The sequence below is a fragment of the Myripristis murdjan genome, chromosome 5 (assembly GCF_902150065.1).
Source record: "Myripristis murdjan chromosome 5, fMyrMur1.1, whole genome shotgun sequence".
NCBI classification, from domain to species: domain Eukaryota; kingdom Metazoa; phylum Chordata; class Actinopteri; order Holocentriformes; family Holocentridae; genus Myripristis; species Myripristis murdjan.
Genome location: NC_043984.1, coordinates 6942451 through 6954055, shown reverse-complemented (window position 1 = coordinate 6954055; position 11605 = coordinate 6942451). Strand labels below are relative to the sequence as shown.

General features: G+C 46.0%; 1 protein-coding gene across 1 annotated transcript; it reads right to left on the bottom strand.

Moving 5' to 3' along the window:
• Window positions 1–502: 502 nt before the first annotated feature.
• Window positions 503–9653, bottom strand: gdf5 (growth differentiation factor 5). Its single transcript, XM_030051524.1, has 3 exons — window positions 9035–9653; window positions 8453–8932; window positions 503–1512 (listed from the first exon to the last, which is right to left on the bottom strand). Exons 1-3 carry the CDS (start codon window positions 9357–9359, stop codon window positions 518–520), a joined length of 1800 nt encoding a protein of 599 aa, XP_029907384.1. The 5' UTR covers window positions 9360–9653; the 3' UTR covers window positions 503–517.
• Between the last annotated feature and the right edge of the window lie 1952 nt (window positions 9654–11605).

Genomic DNA, 11605 nt, shown 5'->3' with positions numbered 1-11605 from the left:
ATAAGTCCGAAGAGAAAAAGAATAAAATAACAGATGGTAAAAATCTGTTTAGCTCTAATATGAGTGAAGCCTCCAGTCTTATTTGAACCAGGATATAAAGACATTTCAGTCTTTTATAGTTGCTTTTTTCTTTGTTCAGTTACATAGAAGATCTCATTGAGCTCATCAACATTATGTAGAAGCACTTGACAGTGAATGGAGGGGAAAGCGCCGCCTCCAGTGGTCTCTATAAGTTTCTCTTTTGTCTTTAACAGTGTATGATGCAGTTTTAGTCCACTAGTCAGGGAAGAGTAGTCTTTGATGCATAGCACTGAACCTTTAGTCTTTGGTCACCTAATCTTTGGTCAATTAAACAGACATCCATTTTCCTAAGAGTCTGTCATCTTTTTTAGTTTTGATCTCAATGTCCGGCGCACTGTTCATCTCCATATCTGTCCTTCATCCAACTCAACGGCAGGTGGTATCTCTCTCCTCCCCTCTCTCTCCATTCTCACCCTCTTTCTCTTGCCTTTCATTGCTACCTGCACCCGCACGTCTCCACCACCATGTCTTCGTACTGCTTGTAGACGACGTTGTTGGCCGAGTCAATGTACAGGATGCTGATGGGGCTGAGGCGTGTCGGGACGCAGCAGGTGGGTGGGGTCGACTCCGGATCCATGGAATTCATGAGGGTCTGTATGATGGCGTGGTTGGTCGGCTCGAGGTGCGAGCGGATGGGGAAGTCACAGACGCCGTCGCAGTGGAAGGCCTCGTACTCCAGTGGCGCTATGATCCAGTCGTCCCAGCCCATCTCCTTGAAGTTGACATGGAGCTGCCTCCGGTGGCACCGCGGCTTCGTCTGCGTCTTCACCGCCTGGTGCGGTGGCACAGACTGCTGTGGTGACTGCTGCGGTGGCTTTTTAGCCCCCCTCACAGCGGGAGCTCGGCGCATTCTCCGCTGCGTGAACAGGTACTCATAGACAGTTTTGTTGTCGTGGCCCGACCGCGCCTTGATCTCGTTGTAGAAGAGGTCGCGCTTCTTAGTCTTGCCGAACACCAGGAAGAAGGCCTTCTCCTTGTTGGTCCGCCCAGGTCGGCCAAACCCCAGAGCCCGCAGGTCCATGGGACGTCCACCTCGGTGCTCCACGGCCTCCAGTTCAAAGCACAGCTGCTGGGCGTGCTGGCTCTGCTGGTTTCTGAAACCCTTGAAGACTTTCCAGATGTCAAACACCTCCCACTTGCTGCTGATTCCACCTCCGCCGGCCAGATCCTCCAGGGGCCTCGTCTGGAGCAGTAAAGCCTTCTGTTTACCTGAAGCGCAGGTGTACAGCTTCAGGCAGGGCGAAAACACTCCTCCACCCCCTCCCCCACCTCCACCGACGGCTGTTGATCCCGGCCCTGTGTTTGAGGCTCTGCGGGGGTCAGACAGGCGCTTCCTCAGGATGCGTAGTTCAGCCCCCAGGAGTCCGTCTCGTTCCAATGAGCTGATGTTGAAGTGGTACTTTTGCCGTCTCAGCTGGGGCCCGCGCTCATCTGGGAGGGAGGACAGTAACACAGAGAAAATGTATGAATGAAGGAGAACACACACAAATACACAGACATGGAAAAGTGCATGATCATTGGGAGAGAGGCAAATGCACTTAAAAATGTGAATTCAACCAGGCAGGGATAAAAACGCACAGATGTGCACAAACGGGTACATATAGAAATAAAAATGAATGCACATACATGAAAGCACTGAGGAAAATAATCATATATGCAAAGACAGGAGATAGAGCAGGACATTTTGAGGGGCAACACACATACACAGGCACACATTTACAAAAGCACAGGTGCACAGAAACACAAGCAAACAGCCAGGCACACATGCATATGTGTATGAAGGCATAAAAACGCACACACATAGAGAAACACACAAACACACATGTGCGCACACAACACAAACAGGAAAGGAGGGAGAGAAAAACAGAAAAACACTGTCAAGAGCAAGAATAACAAAAATATTGACATATTTCCTTACAGCATGCTAATGCAGCCAGTAAGGTAGACACACACACACACACACACACACACACACAAACACACACTTTGGAACACATTTACACATGCACACATGCATGCATACACACAGACACGCACATGCACACTCACATGTCAGCAGGCATGCATGAATTGAATGGTGTGGTGTGTAATGTTTTCTTTTAGTTGTCAGTGAGGGAAACCAGTGAACTTCCATTTCCAAATGGAATCCAGCAAGACGCTGACTAACACACACACACACACACACACACACAAACCTATGCACGCACACAAACACAGCAGATCTCCTCTCCTCTCCCCTCCCCTCGCTTCCTCTCACGTCACCTCCCCTCCGTCCCATCCAGGACTTCAGCATGCATTGAAAAGTACATTAGAACCAGACAGGGAGACCACATCGGACTGTAAACAGGCCTGTTATTATGGATCTGCAGCTATTCACTGCCGACAGACCCTCCACACAGTTACCCGGCATCTGCTGCAGGGGGAGCAAGCCGTACACAACACGCACATCCTGGAGCTCCTCCATGGAAGATTAGATTAAAGCTCCGACCGAGAGAAATCCGATGTTGGAAAGTGTGACATACATCATAAGTCACACAGGACCACTGACGGTGATTTTTTTTTTTTTTTTTTAATATTACAGCACCGAAACACCAGAAACTATTCAATACTCTCTGAAAACTCTCCAGAGTGGACCGGAAAGGAGAACTGTGAAGCAGAGTCTGCACGCTTTATTTTGGATTTTATGGTGTGCTTTTTCTACATGTCCACTGTTGAAATATTTGTTATAACTAAAGAAAAGCAATGAGATCATGGTCAGGACTGTTGGTTGCCACTGATATTGTTACTGCGAGTGTTTCTCAAAGTACAGATCTTATGTCACATTTACTCCATTGCTTTATATCACAAAAACAATTCTACTGCTTGTACCCCCACCTAACCTCACATCCCTTCTCTATGTTTGGTTTTTTATTATTCAATGAAGATAATAAACATATAGAAAGTGTTTTTCCAGTAGAAATTGTTCCACCATCTATCGTTGCAGGAAACTGAGGTTCCTCCTGTTTTGTGCCATAAAGTAATCAGGCAGATTTCTCATGATGGTGGCTGCCAATCCTCTTGACGATGGCTTACTTGTGCACATTACTGATACTAATGATTCACAACTAGGGGTGAGCCTGAATTCTATGCTGACTGACCCAGTGTCCATCATCAGGAAAAGACTATCTAGACGAGATTAATAATTAATGATCCATGCAGGCGAGAGCATTTATGACTGCAGGGAGTTCCCCAAAGTCTGAAATACAGAGCTGCATGCCAAAAGTAGTCTCTTGTTGGTGCTCATCATTCATAACCACAACATCAGCTTTAGCCAGATCGCTTTGGAGAGGAGAAACTCACCACTGTTGCCTTCAACACCATGATAAATGTCCTTTAGAGTCAAGTACGACTTGAGATTGTCCATCAAAAAATGATTCAAACTGCACTCTCTAACAAATTCTATTTGCATGTATTATAACACACCTTGCTTTATTTACTTCCTCACCGATGCAAGAGGCTATGCTGCTCTCACAGGAAGTCAGACCTTTGAATATCCGTCTTGTAAATTTCCAACCTGCGATAACATGGCATTTAGGGTGTAACCTCAGGGGAAATCAAAGCTGTCAAGAAGAAGAAACTCTGGATTTACCTGCATTGGGTACACCAAGAAAGAGAGTGTCAGTTTTCTGACTTGACACCATGTTGTCGAAATTTTATAGAAGATACTCTGAGTTCCTGTGAATGCAGCACAGCGTGAGAATAGGTGGAGTTTTGTCTTCTCTTTATTACTGGAAAATGGCAATACCCCCATATTCGGCTCCAGATACGGGCATGTGACTGCTGCGGGCTCCCAGATATAGATCCAATCAGGATTATTACATAGTTGGCTCGGGCCTACTCAAAACTTTTAAGAGCAAACGTATTTTGCCATGGTATATCTCTGGGTTTTTACCGTTGAAAACAACAGTTACTGAAGTGATAGGGGCATGTAACGCACACTGTAAGCCAAGCCTGAACCTGCAATATTACAAGCAGGGTTCACCTCAGCCCCCTGTTCCAACAAGATCCCCTCAGACCAGACAGCTGTGTGAGAGCAGAAGACATCACGTTGCTCTTCACAAGTCTCCGTAAAGGAGAGCATAATAAGTTAACTACAGTGTTCTACTTTTCCCATTTGTTGCAGCACTTCTTCAGCTAAGAGCAACTGCAGAGCCCTCATTCTCAGGAAGATTTTAAGCCCGTACTAATCAGTCCCACTCAGATACAACTAACAGCTTCACTTTGAACTTCATGTTAAATTACTTCAAGGAAATCAACAAAAAAATGCAGTGGTTAACTATACTTGTTGACACACAGGGGTGGAGAATTGGCTATGTTCATGGTGTGTGTGTGGTTAAGGAGCCCCAACCAGAGAAAACCGGGTGAAACAAAACAGACATTTAGAGGGAGAAAGAGAGGAGTGGGAGAGAAGGGAGGAAGGCAGTCGGGCAAGGGGGCTGGAGGGTGACGGAGGAGTTTATAATGAGAGAGGAGAGGGAAAAAAGAAACGGGTGCTGTAATGATTCTGTAGAATTAGTGAAGAGTATGCTGTGCACTTTTAATATAGCACTGTAGCAACCTGTGTATATTTTTTAATTATGTAACTGGATGGCTGCTGCTGTCCCTAATCATTATCTGTGAGGACCACTGTGCTTTTATCCACAGCTGTTACCAATGTGTCCACTGATTCTTGCATGGAAATAAATATATATTTTTGGTCTGTTGCTATTCTTGTGAAGATACTGGGACTGTTGAATTGATATTATTTTTTAATGAAAATTACATTTTTGTCCCCCATGATCAACGATGCAGAAGGGACTTGGGCTCCATCTGTTCCTCACATGTGATTTTTGGGCCTCTCCTGGCCGGTTTTGGACCAAACTTGGGGAAAATATGGATTTTATCACAGGGGTCCAACATTTTGAAAATAAATCTGATTGGCCCACCACAGCGCAACCACCAGGCCAACAGGCCAGTAAGCTTCATGCTTGATATCACAGACACTGCTGAGTCGCTCTCGATGAACCTTTGAGTAATGATGCATTTTTGCATTTCTATCCATTATCCCCAAAATGAGACTGATCGGCCATCACAGCGCCACCAACAGGTCAAAAAGAATAACAAAATATCCTGACTTAAAAAAATGTCATTCATATCACACTTTGCCTTGTCCATTACTATCAAGGTTATCAAGGCGTTCTGATCCCTTTTTTGCTTCCTGGAACTGAATTTAAGAGCAAAACCAAAATAGAGAAACAAAGCTGGCAAAACCATCTGATGTTTTTAAACATGGCTAATGAAGGGAAACTATAAAAAGGCATTAAGGACAACTGAAAGTTGTTATGGAACACAAAGTCCACTTGTCTTAACCAAAGCAGATGTGATGCCTTTTGTACTGCAAAGCCCGCTCTGAACTTGACTGTCCTCGTCCTCAACTTGTGCCTTTGTCTTCCTGGACGACTACCTCAGCAGACTCATCTGGAGGATTGCACAGGGAAATGTGATGTGATGTGATGGAAATGGGAGTTTAAGCATCAGTGTGATTACTTTGATTTCTATGCTTTTGGCTTCTTTTCCTTTTAATTCTTTTTTTTTTTTTTTTTTTTAGTATTCATTGAAAGATAAATCAAACCCCATTGGATGTAATCTATTACTCCCTAACCCTAGAGATTTCTCTGTCCTGCATCCAGCTTAGCCTTCAGAGCATATTTGGAAGTCAACGTCAGCTGGCTCTAAACAACAAACACTTTGAGATGTTTAGAGGCCAACCCACTTCCCTAAACACTTCACAAGAGTGTGTTTGACAAATGAGGGGAGAAGAAGCGGGGAGCGGGGACAAGAAAGAGAAGGAAGAGCATCAGTTACACCTCCACTCAGCCCTGCGCCATGCGGAGGAGGTCACCATTGATTTGCTGAGGACACACAAAACAAATAAAGCCCAAATTAAAAGTACATTAAGTGCTTGAAATGTAAACCTTTAGCAGGGCTAGAAATATTAAACTCTGGTCGTTTAAACATCTTTTAAACAGTTTTACACCGTAAAGATAACATTACACAGGCGGGCCACCCTACTTGTGGCTGTGAGGAGTGTTTATTTACTCTCCTGAGCCCGTATATCACTGAGACCCATAGTGCTGCCAGTGGCTGACCAGATGGCTAACAACACACACACACACACAAGCAAAAATCCACACACTTACAAAGGGAGACACACAAACAAATACAGAATCTCACATGTATGCACACACACTCGCATGTACACAAACGCACAAGAATTCAAATTCACTGGTGTGGTCCTTTAAGAGTCGGGATGTAATGGTCAATCTTCTCATGGTTGGGTCTGTGCCTCGTGTTTCAGTTTGTATCACAGTGAAGTTGAAAAAAATGGACTCTGACTCAGGATTCAAGTTCTTTCTTTCTTAATTTAAAGGGGCTCTGTGTAAACTTACCAAGGGTTGACTGAAGTGAGGATATTTAGATTCATCTGACAGCAAAATATGGAATAAATGTGGAATTATTATTATTCAACTAATTTTTTTTTTTTTTCAGTTGAAGCTGAAGTGTCCTCACTTCAGTTGACTCTTGGCAATTTGCTTAGTGTAGCTTTTGCTAATGCTGTGTCCAAGCTCAAAACACAAATTCACTAGAAATAACGGTACTTTAAAAAAAAATTTAAAAATCACAATATATCATGCATAGACATAATTAAGACTAGCAGAGTTGAGTCTTATTTCCCAGGCACACACCTGCCCTCATGACTCAAGTGCCCGCTCAGCAGCTCCAGGTCTGAGGCCGAGGACAAAGCCCTATCAAGCCTTTTAAGTGTATGTGTGAGAGCGGGTGACCTTCCTCCTTCCTCTCCTGATGTTCCTGCTTTGTTTTAACTCCTTTTCCCTTTCCTCACAGAATCCCTTACACAGACATGCCCACGTTTATACACCTCAGAAACTACAGCCCTACATTAAATCCCAGCCCAAGTCCGGCCAACTCTTAGCCTGGCCCAGACCCAGATCCATCCGTCTTCACAAGCCACCTCCCTCCAACACCATCCCTTCTCTGCTACCTCCCAGGCTCTACATCCAACTCCTGTCCTCTCCCTTGGGCCGGCTTGATCCCCCAGCTGTCTCATCCAACACCAGTGCTCTTTTACCAGCTCCAGACCTCTATCCCCTGTTAGCGCCAGACTCTCAGCTCTCTCATACCAGCCCCAAATCTCTCTCCTAAGCCCCAGACATCGTACATCTGCCCTAACTCCAGCCCTCTCCCTCATTCCCAGCTCTCCCCGTCTGGTTCAGTCTTCTCTCCTCACCCCTAGCAGCTCTTTTCAAGGCCCCAGAGCCCTCCCCCGACCTCAGTCCCATCCTTTAGATCCAGGCCCAACTTTTTCCCCTTTTTATACCTTGGCATTATAAATGCTTCATCTAATGATTATTCATTTATTTTCCATGATGGGATCATCCAATCAAGCAGGCAGTCATGGAACAGAACGCCATCCGAGAAGTGCTGTTTGAAGTGCCTTTCCAGTTGAAATGGATTTGGGTTTCTCTCTGGTGCCTCTCAGTTGACAACACTGAGTCTTATCATAAATCCTACAGCTGGCTGTAAGTGTACAATTGGATTAGGTTCATCACTTACAAGACAGGAATCAAATACAAGGGAAAATACTAACAGCCCTTAGGTGGAATTAGACATCAGTTTCAGAACACATTTCCTGATTAAGCCTGGAATAGTTTTTTTCCCCAAATGACAGGGAGATGTACATGGGCAGTCTTTCATTTTGAATCAATGGAGACACATAACATTCATACACCCTGCATAAAAAGAGTTCTAGGCTTCAGAGCACCAGGAATGGGTTCCTTCAATGCACCCCTGGTCAAAATGTATGACATTCTAAGAGCATGTTCTTAAGAACCACAGATATCTCATTTGTGACCTGTCAGATTTATTTGTGTTTAACATAGTGGAAACCCCAGCTGGTCATCTTGGGTTGCAGTGTAAGATCAAATGGAGTTTGAATTTGGGTTATCCACAAATAACCTGAGCCAAAGGGAGATGGTTAGATCCCTTTGGTGCTCAGTTGAGAAAGAACTTTCTCTAGCAAGTCAGCCTTTACATTTAAAAGGGCTCTAGTGCAAATACAGGTGACTTTGGATCCACAAGTGGTTCGATAGGGCACAATTTACCCAATAAAAACATAGATAACAATTTAGTGCAGCTACAGAAAGTCAAATGATAAAGATCTCAGGAAAAGGATCATAACTGTTGGCAAATGTGGGATTAAATGCTGCTTAGGAGAAACACACTGCCTGAGAGCGAATAGGGGGTAGGAAACCTGGGAAGAGCTTGTGTTTACCTTGCCCTTTATCCACGAAGCTGGTGATGGTGTTGGCCAAGCCTGCTTCGTGCAGCGCGCTGCTGTTCAGCTCTCCGGTGGACAGAGACCAGTACAGCGACAGCATGTAGTCGTGAGGAGTCACTAGCGGCTGCTTATGATGCGCCTCCCGGTCGCTGGCTTTGCCCGGTGGTGCCTTGTTACCGACGCCACGCTGCGCCACCTGAGCCGCGTACTGCTGCTGCTGCTGCTGCTTTTGCGCACCGGAGGCTCTGGGAGTAGAGCCGGTGCGCGTGGGCGCCGCTGCTCCCGCTCTGGCAGCAGGTTTCGCGGAATTCTTTCCTACTGGACCTCCGTTTCCACCTCCAGTCCCCGCTGCCCCGGCTACTTTTCCCGCCGTGTGTGCGAGAAACGCCGCGGGGGCGTGCGCTTTCATGTGAGCATCCCCGCCGGTGCCGGGCAGCCAGGAGCGCACAGCCTCTTTGCGCCCCAGGCTCACCGCTCTGTCCCGTTGTTGCAGCAGAAGCTGTGCCCGGTTCCCCGGTGCGACCCCGTTGCGCGGGAGCGAATGTGAGACCGCAGGTGTCGCCGCACTAAGTTTGCCTTTAACGACCGTCGTTTCGCCCTTGATTAACGGGGGCCCCGCACGAATACGCGTGATCCTCGCCGGACTCCCCGGTGAAGGTTTCCACAGTCCAGAAACGGCCACCGGTTGCCTGCCCGTGGCCACTGCCGACCCACCGATTCCCCCACCGGCCCCCACACGGGATTGGTCACCTTCCCCGCCGCCTGCCGTGCGCTCCGCCGCCTCTCCCCGCCGGTGGTGGTTGTCGGTCGGCCTGGTCCGGCTGAGTGAAGCGAAGACGGGATCCAGGTAAATGAGAGTCCAGCAGCCCAGCAGGAGAGGGAGACGCTTCGCAACTTTCATCCTAAAGGCCTTTTGCCACTTGCCAGGCCGTCATTGTAATAAAGCAGACGCGGATCTGAGTTAATTTGTCTGTTTGGTTAAATAAAGGAGAGAGAGCCGTCTCGTTTGGTCCGAGTCTTTCATCCTCTGAGTTTACCCTGCGCGCTGTCCGGGCACAAATGAAGAGAAACTGCCTCTCCCGTTTGAAACAAGCAATAAACATATACAAGGTTGTAAAGGCAAAGATGTGGAGTGTAACTGAGTATTGTGAGGTGAAGAAACAAACCCTGCAAACCCTTATTCCCAAATCCGTTATCTCGAAGAACCATAGTGCTGGAAAGATCCTGCCTCTGCTAGAAGTATAGAAATCCAAGAAAAGGGTTTCTGTGGGTGGGGGGGTTGAGAGCGGAGAGAAAGTGGACTTGCATTAAACACTCCACCGTACTATTCTGCTGGATATCTTGTAAGAGACTTCTTTAAATCCCACTTTTTTTTTTCCAAGAGAGGCAAGAATGGCGTAATGCTGCTGCCTCAGGTTTTTTTTCTCTTTCCCTTCAAAGTTTGAACTCCGTCCAGTGAAAATATTTCACTCACACACCAACCTGCAGGTGCTCGAAAAAATCCTCCAACAAACCTGAACTCAAGAATTGGAAACGGAATTCCAGAGAACTGTTTTAATTACCCCGTGATGTCATGCTGTCCAAACTCATTTAACAGCAATATTTCTTCTCAAATCTTCCTCCCCTCTTTCCATCGATGACTCACTCAAAGTGCAATACAAAGTGGCACTACCCCCCCCCCCCCCCCCAACTCCCCCCTCCATACACACACACCAAAATGCATTATGTCATTTGAAGTGAGCAGTTTTTCTAGGCTTCCACTTTCTCCAAACAAAGAAGTGAGAAGGGTGTCAGGTGATGTCAGGATACTCCAACGCTTCTACTGTTCTACACACACACACACACACACACACACACACACATATGCAAAGAGCATATACAGATTTGCACACACTCTCCAAACACTTACAAAGTTGTACTCACACACAAGCATACACAAAGACACATACAAACAGCTGCACATGCACACACATAGGGGCATGCATTCAAGAACACATGCGTGTGCACTCACACACGCACACACACACACACACAAACACACACACACACCTTCATAGACATAAATACAAAAAATGCATGCAAACACATGCATTTAAGGTACAGTACAGCACAATATTTCACTACCCAATATTGAAACTTGAGGTTGCTGCATTGCTCAAGGGCACGGCAGCCTTACTTTTTCACAGATGATACATCCATTTTCCAAACACCCAACATTTTTCACACACCCAGATTGCACTTGTCAAGAAGGGGATTGCGGCCATTTGCCTTTTGGTTTCATCGGCACTTACCTCTGATGAAAAAAAAAAGCATGGAAAAGGCAGACGCATCTAAAAAGGTACTGCTTAGAAGTGGAGATTAAAGTCAAGGAGTAGGGATGTCAAACATGGCAGGAGACCTGGAGCATCCCGGTTTGCACTCTCCGCTCTTCATTTTTCTCTCCACATCCTTCCATTATTGGAAGACCACGGGCCTTGGTTTTGACTCGAAAAAACCTTTTGCCAGTTTAATTTATAATGCCACAAGGCGAGCCAGCTTCTCTAGTGTCATAAATTTAGCTAAAACTAAGCCCTAGGAATAATTAGAAGCCAGAAAGCATGGGTTCGACTTTTTCAGATTTTGGCAGGCGAGCTGAGCCTCCGGTGGTTTGTAACAAGAGCTGGTGTTTTGGTACACTGTTTCTCTCTCTCACTCACTCCCTTTCATTCCCTTTCTCTCCATCGATCCCTCGCTCAGCATGCTGTTCAGTTTGGGGGCATGATGGATGAACAGAAGTGATTGGCTAATATGAGGCTGTCACTGATCGCACATAAAATCAACATGATGCCGTCCATTCGACTAAACAGCCAAATGATATGAAAAGCGGTGACCAAGAGCTGTAGCTGCAGCAAACAGGAGGCAGTCGTTGCCTCACCTATATAAATGATTTCCATTTGGTACTTGCCATGTCAGTTATTTATGGACACTGTATGAGTAGACAACTGGTACTGTCTTTAATTACTGTGAGTGTATTCAGTACTGACACTGGAGGTTAGCGCATCAGTTTGGTTAGTTTATCAAAGGACCATAATGGTGATTTTGCATGTTGAGTGTAATATCTATAAACTGCATTAACATCATGTTTCTGCTAAACCTCCAATATCATTT

Bases quoted from the DNA above. Each gene is read 5' to 3' on its own strand.
- gdf5 (XM_030051524.1), bottom strand. From the start codon at position 9,359: ATGAAAGTTGCGAAGCGTCTCCCTCTCCTGCTGGGCTGCTGGACTCTC. The intron at 8,933-9,034 runs GCAAACTTAGTG...AACGGGACAGAG, and splicing joins CGAAACGACGGTCGTTAAAG to CGGTGAGCCTGGGGCGCAAA. The intron at 1,513-8,452 runs GTAAACACAAGC...CCTCCCTCCCAG, and splicing joins CTTCGTGGATAAAGGGCAAG to ATGAGCGCGGGCCCCAGCTG.